Raw genomic sequence first — 20,451 nt, 5'->3', positions numbered from 1 at the left:
CTGGTGAAAAAAGCTGAGTGACATATAAGTTGATGAGGGAAAAGTCGAAAGATCAATCCCTGAAGGGTGTAATTTATATTTTCAATTTATAAAGAAAAGTAATTATTATTTAAGATCTTGGTTGGGATGATGACTTGTTAGAAGATACAGATCTAAAATTCAAGGCACAACTCTAGCTCAGCCTTCTCCGATAGTTGATATATTATTATAAGATACAAATCTTGGCATTATGACATCACATGGACTACTTTATGATCAAACAATTTTTTTTCATGAGCAAAAAAGGTTTTTCTTTTCTTTTCTTTTCTTAAGGACTATTTCTGTGGCAATAAAAAAAAATTATTTGGGCTGCAGTGAATAAAATGATATTTTGGTGTTCAACCTGGGCAAAAGAGAGAAAAGAGGGATTGAAAGTCAAATAAAGTTCTAGCAGACCCATTAGCTTTGCTTGTTTTATCTATTGGGCTTTCAATAGATATAACTATCTATGTATCTTAACTCTTGTAGTCTTGGTTTGGGCTAGTCTCTTTTCTATTGAATCAGCCGTTTGTGAAAAAATAAAAAAGAATCTAAGTGTGGAGATTGGTTTGAGGAAGCGACAATACCAAACCATCAAACATCAATGCAGTTAGATTAGATTATGATGGCACAAATACTGATCAAAGTATATTACTCCCTTCGTTCCTAAATAACTGATACTAATTTGGTTCTTTTTTTTTTCCCTATTTAACTGATACTTTTACAATTTCAAGAGAGCATTAATGCTACTTTATCAATTGTGTCCTTCATTTATTGTTGGTAGGAAAATTGAAAAGTTAGAATTGATAAGAGAGATAAAGGGTATAATAGGAAGTTAGATAGTAATTTTAGTAAAATAAGAATATTAATTGCTACTTCTTAATATTTGTGCCACAACCTTAAAGTATCAGTTATATAGGAACGGAAGAAGTATAAAGTTGAAAAGCATTAGAAGAGGAACGTAACTTGCATAGTAGGCAGCTAAATACAGAGTGAATCCATAATTAAACATGCTTAATCCTGAATTTATACTGGCCCTGGCCCTGCCCCTTTGGAGTAACAGATAAACTAGTGTCAGTGGCAGGTAAAGATCACTTATCTGCTCCAGCTAGCAACTGCATGCGCAGGAATTTCCATAGGGTAATTAATGTTATTACCAATTGATGTTCATATGGGATTCAGATGATGGGTGGTGGTGGGTGGAGGTTGTAACAAAGAAAATAATTGAGGCGTGCTCTTGGGGATCTCCATTTATATTGTTTTAGGTTTTCAAGGATTTGGATTCTCAAGATTTCTAGGTGTGCTATATCAGGTAGTAGTAGAACCGTAGAAATGATCTGCTAGCAACTTCTGCTAACAGGTTAATGAAGCGTGGCCTAATATAGGGTTTGAATAGAGTGATAAGCAGTCTTGATAATTGGCCAGCATGGGCGGTTACACCACTATCGGAGGAGGACATAATCAATCAAGCATTAAGCAATTTAAAATAAATCAAAAGCCAATGAGTTATGAGGTAAGTTATGACACCAGTGCCCTTCAATATTCTTTTAATTCCAAATGAGCCTAGTTTAACTTAGTATTAATTGTGCGTGTATCAAATAATCATAGCAATTGTATTACAAATAGATGTGTGGTGACTCAAAAGTCAGAATCAAAGTTAAATGCACATGTTCAACCTTCTCTGTTCTCTGTATTGAAGTAAACCAACTTTTCAACTTCACATTCCATCCATGGCTCATAATCTTGTTCAGCCACGTGCAATTCTGCCTGTTCACTTCTTCAAAATCGTCCTTAAAACTAATCTTGAAAGGCTTGTAAGTACTATTGTTATGCTTCTAAGGAGTGCTACATACATATGCATTTGAATATGATATATATTTGCTATTTGCTCAGGAACAAGTTACTGTAGTTAATTAAGATTACTACGGATTTTTTTAGAAATTATGAAGTTGTGTTTGGATTATTGTTATATTTATGATAGGAATATTGAAATTGTTTCACATACTGACCAACACCATTCTTCGCACAGAAAATACCCAAAAAGTTTACAGAGATGTATGGAGGTGATTTATCAAATCCAGTGTTTCTGAAGCCTCCTGATAGTACTAAATGGGAAGTTTATTGGACAAAACAGAAGGGTGAGATTTGGTTGGAAAATGGCTGGAAACAATTTGCTGAAAATTACTCTCTTGATTATGGGTGCATGGTGGTGTTTAAATATGAAGGGACTTCCAAGTTTGATGTATTCATACTTGACAAAAGTGCCTTAGAAATAGACTATCCTTCCTGTGACAAAAACCATGATCAGGGTGATGATGAAGAAGTTCAATTCTTAGGGGAAAGCCTTGCAGACCAAAAGGCTACACTAAATCCTCCATTCCCGTCTTCTCAACCTTATAAGAGAACGAGAAATGCTTCATCTGTGAATGTGGAAAGAAATTCCAATATGCCAAAGTTCCATGCAGGGGAAGGTGATCAATATGATCAAGGGACAAAGTTTAACAGAACTGTCAAGCCTAAACTTAAAGGTATGGAATTCATGATCTGCTTAGATATTTTTTTAAGCTTTCTGTTCAACACTTGTGGTGGTTATCCAAAAAAATTAAATTGTTAAGTGAAAATTATGACTAATTTTATCTTATACTTTGCACAAAAGAAGTTTATTAGACTTGATGGTGGACAATGAAACCCACCTTCATTATGCTAAAATTTAACCTTTTCGGATAACATATATATAGCTTTAATTTCTACTATTTCTAAGACCTCTATCTTAAGAAATTCTTTGTACATGGAACAAACTTGAAGGATTGCATACAAATTAACATTTTCTGTGTCTTTCTGCTAACTATGAAATAATTATCTGAAGCTAAACCACTAAAACCACTAAACTCAAATTAAGTTTAGACGTGTTTGGTTTGCATTTTCCAGGTGGGAGCACTTCTCAAAGAACATCGTCGTTGAATAGGCCCAAGACACTTAAAGCTCAGACAGTAGCTCAGGAATTTGTCACAAACAATATTTTTTTCACGGTGGTCATTATGCCATGTCATCTGGTTGAAAATGCAGTGGTATATATGATTAAACAGATTAGGATCCTTTCATGTTGAAATTACACATCATATTGTTATGTTGAAAATTTGTGTCTATTTAACACAATGTTTCACATGATATATCACGTGACATTAGAGCATCAAAATATATGGTTAAACACTTATGTTACCTTATTTATGCATTCATATACAATTATATGTTATGAACTTTTGATTGTAGCTAGCATTAATGTTACATTATGCAGAAGAGAGTACCAAAGTTCATAGATTTTGAGAACAAGGAGCCTCGTGTGATTTTGCAGCATGGAGAAAGAACGTGGCCGGTGAAGGTGGTGCGTAATGGTGCATATCTCCTCACTTGTGGCTGGTCTTCTTTTGTAACGGAGAGTAAATTGCAAGATGGAGACATTTGTGTCTTTGAGTTGGTTGACAGAGAAGTTCCAAAGCTTGAAGTTCATGTTTACTAAGATTCCCATTAGCTTATTCAATTCATCATCCTCTAGGAGCTAGCTTTCTCTGAATTTTGCAAGAAATGTGACTTTTTTTTCATTTCATCATCTAATGTTGAAAGTGACATTTGAATGTAGTTAAATAGACTTGATCGTTTGGGTGAAGTTAGTCTTGAGAAATTTGAGTGAAGATGTTATGGTCCATTTCACACTTCTACTACAAGTTTAATTAAACCCCAGATTTTCTTTACTTGCTGATCTTTTTTAATTTTTTCTTTACTTGCTGATCAATACAAGAAAAGATTATCAATAAAAGCCCAAAACTCAACCACATTTTGTAGCCACTTTTTTTATCCTACCCCTGAATTTTCCTTCAACTCTAGCAGTACACTAAAAAACATTGGCCACAAATGAGAAATTACCTCAACCATTGTCATTTTTCAAAATTACTCAATTGTGCAAGTGAGTCAGGTATGAGTCAACAAACCCGCCCAAGTTCACCAATTTCAAGTAAACTCGGCCAGTTCGACTGAGTAATGTTCGAGTTACAACATAATCTATCTATATCAAACAACCCTATCAGGTGTCAGAGTCCCGGTCAAACCGATTGGACCGGCTGGCTGGTTCGAGTTTTGCAACAGTGACATCAACTATGCACCTACTCCTAAGGTGAAAAATATATCGATCATACCCACTAAATAAAAGCAACCGGTAAAAATAATCCAATATACATCCCAACTAAACCAATATAACAGGGACACATCCCTAATTAAAGTACTCCCTCAGTTCCTTTTTATTTGTCTTTCTAGCACAAAGCTCTTCCACCAAGGTATTGCACTTTTAGAGCTAATTTTCCCATTTTACCCTAATTCAATTCACTATTTACTTTATCTTCATTCATAGAATTTCTCTCTCCAATAATTAATTTCCTAATTTTCCCACAACACTCTCTCTCATATCATTAAACTATTTCAGTTTTCAACAACATTAATTTTACATTGTCTCATGCACTCCTCAAAGAAAGACTAAAAGACTTCAAAAAAAAAAAGGAAACGCAGAAGGTTTATACAATTATACTCCAGCACTCCAATTCCCTCCAAGAAAGGACGTGTACATTTCACTCCAATTCCTTCGAATTCCAATTTAATCAAAACTTAATTATTTGAATTCATTTATTTTTTAAATTCAAAGGCCAGTTTCCATTCAATCAAATTCTACTGCAGTTTTTTTTAAACCACTAAGTATCATGCAATTTTATGATGTGATTATATGAAATGTACTCCATAATTAACCGCAAAGTAACATTGGAGTATGTATTTATAGTCAAGTTGAATAGTCATATAGAATAATTAAAGCTAAAATCAGATTGGACAATGAAATTTTGAAGCAAGAAAGACAACACAGTTTTCAGGAAGCTCATTAAATTCAATTTTCCACTACTAAACTTTGAATGGAATAATGAGATTGTGTTAGGGGTATAATTGGTACAATGTAACCTTAAATCACCAAATGACAAATTAAAGGAAACAAAAAAATTGTGCTAGAAAGACAAATAAAAAGGAACGGAGGGAGTATAAAATATTTGAAGACTTATTTAATTAGTCTATGATTCACCGTTTGAAGACCTATCCACACTTTCTTGTGTCACGCGGAAGTACTACGAAGCAGTTGTAATTATCACGGTATGTAGAGTATGAATTTTTTGTCCTCTTTCCCTTTCAATGCATGCATCTCCCCGTCAAAATAAAAATGCATGCATCTCTTGTGTCGTGAATTAGTGTCCCATGCATCTGTGTGTTAAGAGACTACTGTTTGATTAATTAGAATGCTTTCCAATAAAACACAAGTTTTGAGCATATTTTAAAATAGAGTTTCTTACTTTAATTTTGCAAACTTAATATTACGCTTGGAATAGGAAAAAGCACGTTTGAAACATGAAAGACACTGGAGCGTGAATGAAAAATACAAATTGAGGATCATCTCCATGGAAAAAATGTGAGAAAGAGACTATTTTGTGCAAAATATTCCTAATTTTACATAATAATAATATGAATAATAATAATAATAATAATAATAATAATAATAATAATAATAATAATAATAATCTTGGCTACATCCTTAAACTATAATTTTAAGTTTTAACAAAAAAAATTAACTACTCCATTTATGTTATTTAAAAAAAAATCCACTTTCTCTTTCACATTCTCTCATATTAAATGATGTAAAAAACTATCTCATTTCGTTTCTGTTTAACTCTACTTAGGGGTATACATGACTCAGCTCGGTCGTCTTTTACTTGCCTCCCCAAAGTCCATCAAGCACGCACTCTATATCGGGTTTTCGCCAGGTCAAGGGACGTATTCGAGTTTATTAAAAATTGGACTCGGTCAATACTTAGGGTTAAGTGAGAGACGAGCACAACTCGTCTCAACCCGTCTCAGGAACACTCCTTACATTTGAAAAACATTCTCTTAGAATAACAAGAAAACTAATGTATACGATCAAGAAATAACAACGGTTTCATCAAGTAGTGCTTATGTTGCTGAAGAAAAGCGTTGTCAAAACATAGGTACCACCTACCACAAGTCTAAAACTGTTTTTGAAAGAAACGAAAACGGTTCCTCGACTTTACAATGCGTTTTCCCGCCGTTTCCGCGTAAAAAAAAATGATGTCGTGTATCCACAGGCTTCAAAACATGGCTTTGTCAGAACTTTGCACGAAGAATTACAATTTCTTAAATTAACATCACACAAAAACAATTTCATGTAATAGTAACTTAAACCCGGAAGTAATATGATTTGTATGTAGCTATGATGAAATATTATACTAGAAATATAATAATGCACTCAATATATAGTTAGATTAAAGTCTAGTCACACGCAAAATTTAGTACAAATGATCTCATAACTGTGTAATTTCTTTTATAGTTCATTTATAAGATTAAAAGTTAGTTTTTTACAAAATAAAATGGGGAAATTCTAATATGCACAAAGATCCATTTGTGTAACCTTGCACAACCCAACAAATTGTCCATTTTACCCTTATTCTAAAATTTAGTCCCATCTTCATCCTTCCCATTATCTTCATTATCTTCAACCCAAACCCACCCAAATTCAGAAAAATAAAATTAATTGTTTTAAAATAACTCAGAATAAATATTTTTTTCTTAATTCTGAAACAGAATCTTCTTTAGCATTGATGATTGAACCCCAGTCATAGCACAAGGTGTGGCGGAGCTCTGATTGCAAACAAGAGGAGCAACCAAAACGTAGCTAGTTGCAATTCCATTACCACCTCCTCCTATCCACAAACAGAGTAAAGCTTTGATTTGATTTCCCCAAATGGAGGAACAACCATGAACGCTACTTTGCTTCTACATCCATCATCACCAACCTCCACTTCATCATCATACTCTTACCCATACCCACTTCACCATCCTCCTCCTTCTCCTTCTCCATTCAAATTCTCGCATACGAAATGGAGAAGTTGTATCTTTGTTTTCTCTGGGTCAGATCTAGGGTGGGATGAGTTCGGTTTTGGTAGTGGTTGTGAGTTTGGGTCGTGGGGGTGGGGGTGGGGGTGGAGGTTTGGGTGGGTTTCGGGTGGTTGGGTTTCGTTGGGTGAGTTTGTTGTTATGGGTTTCTGGGTTAAGTGGGTGGGAGGTGCCATGGAATATTCCCTGATGGTTGTGGCGGTGGGGGAGGGAGGAGGTGGAGGAAGATGGTGGTGGCAGTGGTAGTGGTGGTGGGAGTGGGTGAGGTTGAAGATGAAATTAGGGATGAAAATGGGTTGTTGATGATGGGAAGGATGAAGGTGGAATTAATTTTTGAAATAAGGGTAAAATGGACAATTTGTTGGGTTGTGTAAGGCTGCACAAAGATTTCTTTGTGCATATTAGATGCCCCCAATAAAATGTAGTTATAACTTTTTTGTGAGAATGAGTTAAGATGCAATTTGCCTTTCGGGTCAACCCAAACACGTCTTTTGTGACCCAATCTTTTCTAAACCCGCATCTCATCGGATTTCATCAAGTCTAGAGACGAGTTCATATCTAAAAATTAACTCAATCAATATTTAAAGTTGGATAAAACACAACCTCACTCGTTTTAAAATGACGTACAAACACCTCCATTAATATATTTGTTTCCTCACATTTTTATTTTACAATACAAACTAACCACAAATTGAATTAAGAATTCCAGAAGAAAGAAACAGTACACTGTCATTATTAAAACTAAGGAGTTCTAACTTAACCCAAAAGTTAGTTCAAGAATTGAGGGTTGTTACTCTACCATTTATAAGCACTTATTTGACCATATCTCTAGCCAATGTGGACTTCTCAGGGCTGGACATTTGGAGCGTGAAATAAACATAAACGAGTTGTCCAAAAATGAGAGGTCTCCACAACAAATGAATCTATGATAGACTCTGATAACATATTAAAATTAGTAACTTAATCCAAAAGCTAGCTCAAGAGTTGAGAATTACTCAAACATAAGCACTTATTTAGCTACATCTCTAACCAATGTGGGTCTTCTAAAAGTCATGTTATAATCAACTAATACAAAAACCAGAACCACGAGTAAAATGCGAATCAATTTTTCTTGGAACCACGAGTAAAATGCGAATCAAATTTTCTTGGTATTCTTTTTGACATTTCAAATTTTCCATAGCTGCAATTACTGTCTGTACACAAATGTCCCCTTCGGAAGCACATATATGGTTCGCCTTCAAGCTATATATAATAGTGCAAATGTGACACACTCCATACTCCAACATCAAAAGCAAAGGTTTTTTGTTTGGTAAAAAAAAAGCTAAGGTTGACAAACACTTCTATATCCGTAGTTGTGAGCATAATAATTAATGGCCCAAAGCTTTTCCACGGTGCTCAATTTATCCTTCACTTCACACCCTATTTTTTGCAAACCTCAAAAGCTAATTAGAGGGCATAATCTACTTCAAGTGCACAGAATTAACTCCCCAATTCCATGCTATGCAAGCACTAGCAGCACAAGTGTGTCACAAAGAAAATCAGCCAATTACAAACCTAACATTTGGAATTACGATTATTTGCAGTCCTTAAAGCCTGGTTATGCGGTGATTAAATAATCGATCTTAATTGCATATATAATGTCTTTGATTAATTAATAGATTTATCACATCTCAATGTATTTATAATGTTATGACATGTGATTTGGTTTATGTGTTATATTTGTAGGATGCACAATATGAGGATACGGCTAAGAAGTTGCAAGAGGAAGTGAGAAGAATGATTAAGGATGACAAAGCAGAGATTTGGACTACACTAGAGCTTATTGATGATGTGAAGCGTTTGGGCCTTGGCTATCTATGTATCTATAACTTTATTAAAGCAGAAAGGGTTATGAGAACCAATTGCATAGGTGTCAGTTCCACAAAAATCCTCTTTTTTTATTGGTGTAATTTTATAGTGGAAATCCTAGGTGGCTTCCTGATATTGCTTCCCTCCATTCCTTGGCCACATGTCTTTTCCTCCATTTTTTCGATTTTTTTAATTCAGCATTATTAAATGCTTCTATTTCACATTCAACTTTATATATATCTCTATCTCCCAATTTATTACTCAATTTTCAAATTATGAACAATCTTCATTATAATCTTGGTTTTACCACTCTCTCTCTCTCCCATTTAAATCTATTTCCAATACTTCTTATTAATCCCCTTTCATTCTTTCCCTTAATTTCGGTCCTTTACAAAAAAAATTAATCTCCCCCCCTAAATTGCTCTAACTATCCGGTGATCAATACATTCAGAAGCATTTAGAAAAAAAAAACTAATTTCCTTCACTAAATTATTAAAAGCTCTTAAAATATCTGATTGTATTTCAATTAAAATTAAAATGAAAAAGATATTTCCCCACTAATTTCGTTCATTTACTCCCTCCCTCATCCTAAGTTGTTTTTTCCCAATAACAAAAGAACAGTCTAGATTGTATTCCAAATCTGTTCTGAATCTCTTCATATTCCCCCATATTTAAAATGACTGTCATTATCTGGACTCATGTTTAGATTTTCAAACTCTTCACCGATTCCAACCCTTTTTTCTTCCCAATTTCTAGATACACTCTCAATCAATTAATTCAATTATGGTTTTCCAGACTCTCTCTCTCACGCTTACAATTTCATTTGCTTTGTTCCAAAATCAAATGAATATAAACACATGTCTTTTCCTCTGTTTTTTCATTTTTTTTAATTCAATCTAATTTTTCATTCTCTCTCCCACTAACACTCCCCCAACCGTATTTATCATTTAATGCTTTAATGAAGGGATGTTCATATTCATTCATTTGATTTTCTCCATGCATAAATCTCTCATATTCCCTTTTTTCATTCTCCCATTAAAACCACCCCTTCCTTTTTCAATGCTTATCATTTCATTTACATCCAGATTTTGAATTCTGTTATTAATGATTTCCTTTTTCCACTTCAAAATTATAATACTAATAAGGACCAAAAAAAATTATAATACTAATTAATTTTGAAATTAATTACAAACCCACAAAGTTTGTGCTTCAATTTTCTCTTTAAAAAAATATAAAAATTTTATCTAAATCTTAAATATAATTTGTGCTTCAATTTTGTCATCGTAAAAATATAAAAATTATATCTAAATCTTAAATATTATTTTCCGGTTTTAAAAATTTGTGCTCCTTATAAATCCTCATTTTTTATTGGTTTCTTCAATTTTAATTATATTAATTCATACAAAAATTTATATATAATTGTCCAATTTTTAAATTCAAAAAAGGTTCATTAAGCTTTAAACTTAAGAGTCTGTTGAGTTTTTTCCCTTCCCCAAGGAGACTAAAATAAAATCTGATTCTTTGTTCATTTTCTTTCTCAGTTTCCCAACCAGGGCCGGTCCCGACATTTTGGAGGCCCTGTGCAAATAATAAAAATGGACCCCCAATAATTTTTTTTAAAGAACATTATCTATTTAAATTATAAATAGCATCAACAACTTAAAAAATATGTGACTAACATAAATAAAATGTCATATTCTAGTCAATATAATTCAAAAAAAAAAATTAACTAAAAAAAAGCCTCTCTCCTAGCATTTTTTGAAGCAAAATTTTCAATCAAGTTTCATATTGTATATTCTCCAACATATTATTCTCAATTGCTTTCAATGCTAACCCATTAAGCATTTTCAGAGTTAATTGGTTCACCAATTAATATCCACTTATCTAGTAAATTAGGTAGAAGAACCCAAGGAAACCTTCCACATTCCAATGCTAATTAAGCTCTTAAAACACCGCTATATAGAATTAATGTCTGGAATTAATAACTAGCAATGCGTTGGTTCGCTTGGCAACGCAATTCTTGGCCATGCAGCTCGCGCGGGTTCGAATCCCAGAGACCCCTGACTTTTTGCATAAATTTTGAATTTAAATTCGAATTAATGGCTAAAAATTACCACCAGGAGGATTTGAACCTGTACCACTCAGGTTCCAGAGCATAGTGCTTTTCCATTGAACTAGCTCACTATATTAGAATAGTTTTGAACATTAATAATTTATATGTTTGGAAATATATCTCACAAATTTTTTTTTGAGGCCCCTTCTTTTTGGAGGCCCTGGGCTGTGGGCCTGCTTGCACAGGCCCAAGGCCGGCCCTGTTCCCAACGTATTTTTCCAGTTTCTTTATTGGTTGTTCCAATATCTCTCTCTCCCACTCCAAACCATTCCAGTTTCCAGTGCATTGTTCCAAGAACAGGCAATTCAATTGTTTCTTGGTTTTCCAATATCTCTCTCTCCTCTTTCTCTCCCTATAAAAGCCCTTCATATGGTTATGTTATCTCATTCATCTTCTGCTTGATCTCTAGCATTCGAACTGAGTGAAATAAGGGAATTTCTTTGCCATGGCAATATGGCATTTAAGCTTGATGATCTCTCCACTATTGATTCCCTATAAACGGCTGAACAAGCATTTTAGCCCTTTCTCTGTATCTGATAAAAAGATTTCGGAACCCTGAACACCCAAATAATGTGTTTAATTCCAAATTTCAATTTAGGGATGGCGCCATTCCCCCTTTTTTACTTGCCTTCTACACTAAACAAGTTTCACCCTGAGGTAATGTTTTGTTGACATTCCTAGGTTGCAAAGAATGCATTTTGCCTGGAGGGAAGTGTGTTTTTATGCAATTCTTCTCTTTCTCAGATCTGAACTGTAGCCGCATGTGAGAATACTTCTGAGGGGACTTACTAGGAGATATGTTCTCTTCTATTACTTAAGGTATCAAATTCTGTTAGCAATGTGGTTCTATTTTTTTTTTCTTCTCTTGATTTTCTTAATTACTTGGTATTTTTCATACTGCTACATTTGCTTATGGTCCTCTTATGTGTGTTAGTTATTGCATGGGGGAGCTGATTGTGGTGTTGAGAGTGACAATATTGGTTGGACCACGGAAGATGCATTTCATATTGAAATCTTTCCGTTTTCATCTTTATGTTTATGAATTTTAATGAAGAAACTATTATTGGGTGTGTGATAAATTATGTTTGTGTTATGTGAGCTGTGAATTTCGTATAAGTTCTTACTTTCTTTAAGTACATTATTGAGTTATAGTTAGGAAATTAGCAGTGTACAAAAAAGGTAAGGGGAAGATGGAAATCATCCCTTCAAAAACTGTTAGCCTAATCCAGTGATTCTCTTTTATATATGGTTTACTACTACCTTGGAGCTCAATGTTCACTAAGGCGAACAGTTTAACAATAATTTTTTCGTTTTGAAAATTGATTGAATATTGAAAAATTAAATATGTGACATGATGTGTGCTTTCTCATTTTTTGCCATTATTTTATTCAATCATCTCTTCTTGCAAATGATAATGTAATTGTGTATCTTTTTTATATGTAGGATCTCTTGAGCAAGTTCTCTTAGATTGATCTTGGAGGAAATGACCATGATAGTGTTGTTGCATTCAATTCCCATGTGCCATGGCTTGGAAGCGTTGGGGATTGTGAAGATTCTGCAGAACCTCCCTCTTCTTAAACAAGGTGTTGAAATTGAAGATCTAGCGGGTGTTGTTCATATTTATGATTCTAAAGTTATCTCAGAAAAAATATTGGTGAATGTTTTCAGTGTAGCTGGAATTAGCAGTTCAATTTTTTTGAAGATGAGGCATGAGTCCTAAATTAGTGTTATTATGAATTTTATTTCAGAAATTGTTATTGAGCTTATGATTTGCTCAATTTATCAGGCTGTGTTTGTTTCTGCTTTTGTTTTTTTTTTTGTGTTTCCCTACTCTCTGATAATAGTTTTAATTGTTGTGTTCTTATTATTTCAACTATTTACTGTTTAATGACCTTTGGCTAGCTATGAAATTGTATGCTTTTTATTTATTTATTTTTCTAATTTTAGTTAGTTGAGCTTTTCTTTTACCTTCTACATTATCAATCAGAGTATTGTTTGAGATTTTTGTTTATTAAAAATTCTAAGAAAATACCCCTTGGTGCCCCAAAAAAAAAGCACGCTTCCTGTGATAATTTAGTTCATGATAAGTTGCCAAATTCCGTGCGGTTTGTCCACCAAATAATTTTAATTAGATAAAATATATACTCAACAAGATTAAGGGCACTATAATAGGTAGACTGAAGAAAATTAAAAGAGAGTAATGAAATGTTTTTTATCAAAATAGTACGTATATGCTGCGATTTCAAGTACGTATATGCTTTTAGTCAAAATAGTATATGTCAAGTAGAAACAATTGCACTTCATCAAGACAAAAGAAAAATCCAAGTTACCTATAGACTGAATCAAATTAAAAGGGAGTAATGAAATGTTTTTTGTCAAAATAGTATATGCTGCGATTTTAAGTAGAAACAATTGCACTTCATCAAGACAAACGAAAAATCCAAGTTACCTGTGAACCACATTACATTTATTATAGTTATTTTAATAAGTTCATTTGTGGATATATTTTCAGAAATTATATTTTAAGAGTTAAAATATGTTTAATGGGTATTAAAAAAATTAATGAAATGTTTTTTAGTCAAAATAGTTAATAATTTCATTTTATTAATATGTTTATTTGGCTTTCGGAGAAATTTTATTCTAATATTAATATTTCTATTTTTCGCTGCAGAGTTATATGAAGAGTAGGAGTAAAAAACTTCTCTTATAGGATAGCTGGCTCAAAACAGAAGTTTGCTCCAGAAGATATTATTTGAAACTAGCTCCAATTTTTACTCTAAGCTATCATGTTTTGCTATTTGGCTGTGGTATATTTAATAATTTTTTTTATCTTCATATCAAGAGTAGGAGTAAAAAACTGGCCCCAACTTCATATGTTTTGTTAGCGTTGTTTCATTATCATATTATCATTTCATGGAAGGGAAAAATCAATTCAGGATATGATTTTGCTGGAGTAGCAGTAGTATAATATATGAATGTGGAATGTATGAACGTGGAGTATTCAATATCCTTATGAGTTTTTTGTGGAGTAGCAGTAATATAATATCAACAAACAATGTAGGCATGACTCAAGCAACGTCCAATGCAGGGGAATTATTCAATTTAAAATCAAGCAAAAACATATGTACTGAACCTGAGTTGTCATACATGAAAGAACTTAATTCTCATTTGATTACAATTCATCATCCCAAAGTTTATATTATATTAGAGTAAATTGATATGTTTTTTTACTTTTTTACAACAGTAAACTTCGCCGTGCAGCGCACGGGAGAAAAGCACTAGTAACTTTGAAAAGGAGATAAGAGAGGTTCTTAACAAGTTTCTATCTTTGAACATATGTGGAGGTACAGTTGTTCATAGAAGCTTGCATAAGACTGCTCTGTGCTTTAGGCTCTTGAGAGAATATGGCTACGATATATCAGCAGGTATATATATACATACGGGACTGTCTACCGGTTACTACCTATTCGGGTGGTGAATTTAACACATCCACCTGCCAAATTGCTGCGTATTAGCGGTGAAAATAGTAAATTTGTAGCCATTTGATAGTTAATTTTTGGACATTTATTATACTATCAATGTTTCAAATTACAATTATTTCACATGGTCACAAATGATAATTATGTTGGACTATATTAAAAACTAATCAATCTATTAACGATGTTTTTACAATTAGTGTCATGATATTTAATTTACAACTTCTTATATGCTACAACTAATTAATATGCAGAATTTAAAAAAAAAAACTAATTAATATGCAGAGAAATTATTTTTATTCGTAAGCAGTGTTTTTCTTGGTTGATTGTAAGTCTGTAACAATTATATATTTACAAGTTACGAGTGGTGTATTGATACCCACCCAAACAACCCAACAGTTGGTGGTGACTGGTGACAAGTCTATACATATACATGATATATATGTCTACTAGGAGTAGTACTTTTTTTAGCTATTAGTTAGCAAAGTATATATAAAGTGGACTTTTGAAATTCATACATGTGTTTCATCACGTAGATATTTTTGAGAGCTTCTTGGACCAAAATGGTAATTTCAAAACAAGTCTTGTCAATGATGTACAAGGAATGTTGAGTCTCTATGAGGCATCATTTCTTTCTTATGAAGGAGAGAACATTTTGGTTGTGGCCAATGCATTCGCTAGTTTTCATCTCAAGAGCATCCATGAAGATAGAAGTGAAATTCTCTTAGAACATGTGAATCATGCATTGGAGCTTCCACTACATTATAGAATCCAAAGGCTTGAGGCTCGATGGTATATTGAGTTATATTCAAGAAGAAAGGATGCAAACTGGGTGTTGCTTGAAGCAATTTCAACATGGTGCAATCAACACTGCAAAAAGATCTCCAAGAAATGTCAAGGTGGGTTAATTTCTATAAGAAATGTATGCAAGTATTTATTATTTGAAAAATTAACAAGCATTTTTTGCTAGTTTTATTTCATTGTTTCACATTAATGAAGGTGGTGGAAGGGGATGGGACTTGCCCCAAAGTTAAGCTTCAATCGGGATAGACTAGTGGAGTGCTTCTTTGGGATGGTTGGAATGACTTTTGAGTCAAAATACAGTGATCTTCGCAAAGGATTAACCAAAGTGGGATCTTTAATAACTACAATTGATGACATTTATGACGTGCATGGAACCTTGGAAGAATTAGAGCTTTTCACAACAGTAGTAGAAAGGCAATTTTTTGTTAATTAACTTCCTTAATCCTTATTATAGTGTATTATCCGCAAGTTATTGTTGATGGTTAATTTTTTTAGTGAATTGGTGACATTGTTAAAAATGGTGTTACTTTCAGTTGGGATATTAAAGCAATTCAAGTTCTTCCAGATTACATGAAGATAAGCTTCTTAGCCCTCTACAACACAGTCAATGAATTGGCTTATGATGCACTTAGAGAACAAGGGCAAAATATCCTTCCCTACCTCATTGTAAATAAACTTAGATGTCCTTAAGTTTGAATTTGAATTGTAAATAAAAAAAGGCATCATTATTTTATATCCACTCATGATCAGTTTCATTTTGGTCAACTCTAGACTAGTCAAGCCTACAAGGACTTGTGAAGTTTAGGAATTCAAACACAAAAGGAAAAATAAAGTAATAGTACACTTAAATCTAATTTAATTAACATCACGTTAGAAGTCACACATTGGTTAGATATATGACTAAACAAATGTTTATAAATGGTAGAACAATCCTTAACTCTTGAGCTAGCTATTGAGTTGAGTTTATAAGTCTCCCAAATTTTAATATGTTGGTTCAAGTCATATATATACATGCTTTATTTTTCTTAAGAAATGTCTTGGTTTTAAGGTTTGTGTATTAAAACAACCTTCGGTCAAAAAGTTATTCTCATACCAGCTATAATTATATTGATGCTTTCTACTCGAATAAGATTGTTTCTCGTGGGGCATAATTGTATTACGCCACAAAAATTCCACTTTAATTAGTAAAGCAATGATTAATTTGGAATTTTTGTGTTAATGTTATTTTCAATTCAATTACAGTGGTCAGATATGTTGAAAGCCTTCCTACAAAAAGCGAAGTGGTGTCGAGAAAAACACTTGCCAAAATTTGACGATTATCTCAACAATGCTTGGGTGTCAGTGTCCGTTGTAGTTATACTAACCCATGCCTATTTCTTGCTTAATCACAAAACAACAAAGGAGGCACTTGAGGCCTTGGAAAATTGTCACGCTATGCTAAAAAGACCATCCATTATTTCTCGACTTTGGAATGATTTGGGTACATCAACGGTAATTTTGGGCTACCTAATCATAAACTATTAATTTCCATGCATGGCATGGCAATAATAAAAAAATCATGGAGAGCTGTTTTCTGTTCAACATTCAGACACATGTACGTAGTTTGTGGTTGTTTCTGTTGTAATTTGTAGCAGTTTGAAATTAAACTAGAAGTGTCTACCAAAAAAACAGCGGTCCATGAATCAGCACTCCAATAATTAACTATAAATTTGAATTACGAGTTAAAGTTGAGAAACAAGATCATCCGAGTAAATTAACTGGTATTGTTTTGAAATTTTGCAGGCGGAGTTACAGAGAGGTGAAGTAACAAATTCGATTCTATGCTACATGCATGAAAATGATGTTAGTGAAGAGGGTGCTCACCAACACATCCATAGTTTTCTTAATGAAACTTGGAAGAAGATGAACCGGGATCGGTTCATCCATTCACCTTTCCCAGAACCTTTTGTGGAAATAGCAATCAACCTTGCCAGGATTGCACAGTGTACATACCAAAATGGGGATGGGCATGGAGCCCCGGATAGCATAGCAAAGAATCGAGTCAAATCATTGATAATTGAACCCATTGTTTTTTTTTGAGAATGTGAATCATCACCACCATAAAAGTTTAATTTACTAGTGTTTATTATAATTTCTATGGTTACTAGTTTTAACTTTTAACTATAGGAATTATGGGTGGTTAGTTGTATGCTGCATACTTATGAACAATAAAATTGTGTGAATTTCAATTTCCATTTCACTCTCCTTTATTTACAACGGTTTGCATGTCAATGGAAACATATATTAATGGCTTAATTGCACTTTTGGTCCCCCAACTTTGGCCTTTCTGTGAAAATCATCACCGAACTTCAAAATTAGAAAAAACCATCTTCAACGTTTACACTCTGTTGCAAAACTGATCCGTCGTTACACTTCCGTCTAAAAACTAACGTTTTCTGGGTAAAAAATAATAAAATAAGAAAAAACTTCATCATCTGGGTTAATTATTAGTTTGTAATGAGATTCTTGAATCATGATTTTTTTTTTGTTTTTTCTGGGATTCTGGGTTTGAAGGTATGAAGAAGATGAAGATGATGAAGTTTTTTATTATTTTATTATTTTTTACCCAGAAAACGTTAGTTTTTAGACGGAAGTGTAACAGCAGACTGATTTTGCAACAAAGTGTAAACATTGAGGATAGTTTTTGCTAATTTTGAAGTTCGGGGACGATTTTTGCAAGAAAGTCAAAGTTGGGGACCAAAAGTGCAATTAAGCCTATATTAATCACAAAGACACTGAAAACATGACCGTACATATAATGCCAAAGATTACTATTGGCATGTCATATAGTACTCCCTCCGTTCCTTATTAACTGTCCACTTTGAAGAAAAAAATTTGTTCATATATATCTGTCTACTAAGAGTTTCAAGAGAACATTAAATGATGTTTTTCCAAGAAATGCCCTTACAGGAACAATAAATGAGGAAAGATAATATACATTTTAAAGGGTGAAATTAAGGTTCAAGATTCGAACACTGAGGAAAAACTAATTAATTTACTAACATCACTAACAACCAATATTGACCTATAAAAAAAAGGTAAGTTCAAAAAAATGTGTTTGTTGTAACTTATTTGAATGAAATTGTTCTCAAAGTTTTTTTGATTTGTTGATAATTGATATCTTTATATTCAAATTTAACGTCACTTAGCCACCATTATTAGGAAGACTTTCGACACAAGGAGTTGTCACTATGATCGCACTAACCATCAGCTCTGATACCACTGTTGGGACGCAAGAGGATAAAATTGGGGGATCATCACATTGGGCTAACAAGCTAGAACACATCACAAGTGGATTGGACACCACATCTTTCATCCAAAATGTTAAGGCATTGGGCGTATGGATCCTCTAACTTGTAAAGAGCTCATTACTCTCCTAATCTTCCAATATGAGACTTCTTTACTCACCACTTGACATCTCAACAGAAGGTTTGATTAGGGGGCAAGTTACAACATCATCGACATATTCATTTTCTTTAAAATATAATAGGGCAACTCTCATAATTTTACGGGTAGAATTATGTTTAATATAAGTTGTAAGATGAATTGAAAAAAATAAAATAATAAAAAGAATTTTTTTTCCGAGTAGAGTTATGTCTAATATAAGTTGTAAGATGAATTGATAAAAATAAAAAGATAAATTTTATTTGGTACATGAGAGGAAGGTAAATAAAAAGTTGAATTGAAAAAAGTATATATCTAGTGTATTTTTTCTCTTTAAATTAATTCCGTAAAGGAGCTGAATATCTTACACGAAGACTTGTTGAAATGGTTTAACACATTGTCATGATAAGATTAATAAAATAAAAAAGAGAAAAATAAATGATGTAATGCAATGTAATACACGGAAATAGATAAAAAGTAACATAAATAAATAAAAAAGATGCAAGATACAATTAAAATGTCCAAAAAATTGTGAACAATAAAATTTATTTAATGCCTTGGGGGCAAATTAGGAATTCAATAATCTATTGCACTACAATTGAAATTTCTAGATGGATATTTTAGTAAAAACCCATATTATTTTCCTAGGATTCAATCCTTAACCGTTCATAACTTTGTGGCAACGATTCAGCTACTCTCCTTCTTATTCTACTGTTTCAGTTTCTCATTTCCTCTTCTTTTGTAACTCCCTCATCGTTTCTTCTCCGTAGTAAAATCGCCAGCGGTCGCGTCTTTCTTTCTTCCTACCCATTCCAAGGAACCACATATATTCATAGAAAGAAAGTAATAAAAGTAGAAAATTTACCAAAAGACAATGTTTGCTGGATTTGTAGAAGCTTGGATTTGATGTACGCACATCGCATCACCTAAAGAGGTCTCCGCTCTGCAAAACAAAGAATTTCGTTCCTTCACGACGCATCAGGTGAGAACCTTCTTATCCACCATTTTCCTTAAATTTTATTTCGCCGGCTTCTCTTTCAACCCCTTTTCGTGGGTTCTAAATCTTTCATTCTTGATACGGCGCGCTGCAGAACCAAGGGAGGAAAATGTCGGCGCTGGTCTTGGATACAAGTAAGAAGTAACTGAGTTCGATGTAGGGAAACGGGAATGAAGAGTGAATGCGACGTAGGGTTTGGAATCAGAAGAATAGGACGACGGAGAAGATGAGAGAAGAGCGTAACGAAAGAGTCAAGGACGAAAAAGGAGTAAATGCTCACGAATCGCGGATGGAACATCTATTTCTTCTTCTACAGAGGGTAACACTCTTTTCTCTTCTCTGTTTCTTTCTTTTAATTTACCTCCCTCTTTTTGTTTTTGCTAATTTCGATTGGATTTTTTTTCATTTTCTATTTCAGTTTGATACAAATTTTGGGTTCACTAATATGGTTTTCCTTTTCTTTTCTTTTTTGTTGTTTTATTGGTGTGAACCTTTGAAGCTTTTTCTAAATCTATCAATTTTGAAACTAGGATTCCTAAGCATTATCGTGGGATTTGATGGGGCTGATCTTTGAAATGTCTGCACGGAATCTGCAATTGCAGCGTGCAGAACATGATTATGTGATCCATAAAGGTTTTATGATGGCCATTATAAACTAAACAAGGCAAAGAAACTTGAATCATGCACTCACTATAGTGCTGATTTTGGGAAAGACTAAAGACTAAAGACTACATTAAAATTATTTCAGAGCCAAGATATCTTGGCCGTGCAATTTTTAG

General features: G+C 33.3%; 1 protein-coding gene and 1 pseudogene across 1 annotated transcript; both read left to right on the top strand.

Annotated features, from left to right (window-relative positions):
• The first annotated feature begins 1,654 nt into the window (after nucleotides 1–1,654).
• Nucleotides 1,655–3,682, top strand: LOC130742945 (B3 domain-containing transcription factor VRN1-like). Its single transcript, XM_057595052.1, has 4 exons — nucleotides 1,655–1,832; nucleotides 2,048–2,546; nucleotides 2,947–3,086; nucleotides 3,314–3,682. Exons 1-4 carry the CDS (start codon nucleotides 1,749–1,751, stop codon nucleotides 3,533–3,535), a joined length of 945 nt encoding a protein of 314 aa, XP_057451035.1. The 5' UTR covers nucleotides 1,655–1,748; the 3' UTR covers nucleotides 3,536–3,682.
• Nucleotides 3,683–8,380: 4,698 nt separating this feature from the next.
• Nucleotides 8,381–17,422, top strand: LOC130742944 (tricyclene synthase EBOS, chloroplastic-like; annotated as a pseudogene).
• Nucleotides 17,423–20,451: the final 3,029 nt, after the last annotated feature.

The sequence above is a fragment of the Lotus japonicus genome, chromosome 3 (genome assembly GCF_012489685.1).
Source record: "Lotus japonicus ecotype B-129 chromosome 3, LjGifu_v1.2".
NCBI classification, from domain to species: Eukaryota; Viridiplantae; Streptophyta; class Magnoliopsida; order Fabales; family Fabaceae; genus Lotus; species Lotus japonicus.
Note: the sequence above shows the minus strand (reverse complement) of the source record. Positions and strands in the feature narration are given on the sequence as shown.

Excerpts from the sequence above, each read along its gene's own strand:
- LOC130742945 (XM_057595052.1), top strand. The coding sequence starts at position 1,749 with ATGGCTCATAATCTTGTTCAGCCACGTGCAATTCTGCCTGTTCACTTC. Across the intron at positions 1,833-2,047 it reads AAACTAATCTTGAAAGGCTT|AAAATACCCAAAAAGTTTAC; the intron begins GTAAGTACTATT and ends TTCTTCGCACAG. Across the intron at positions 3,087-3,313 it reads ATCTGGTTGAAAATGCAGTG|AAGAGAGTACCAAAGTTCAT; the intron begins GTATATATGATT and ends TACATTATGCAG.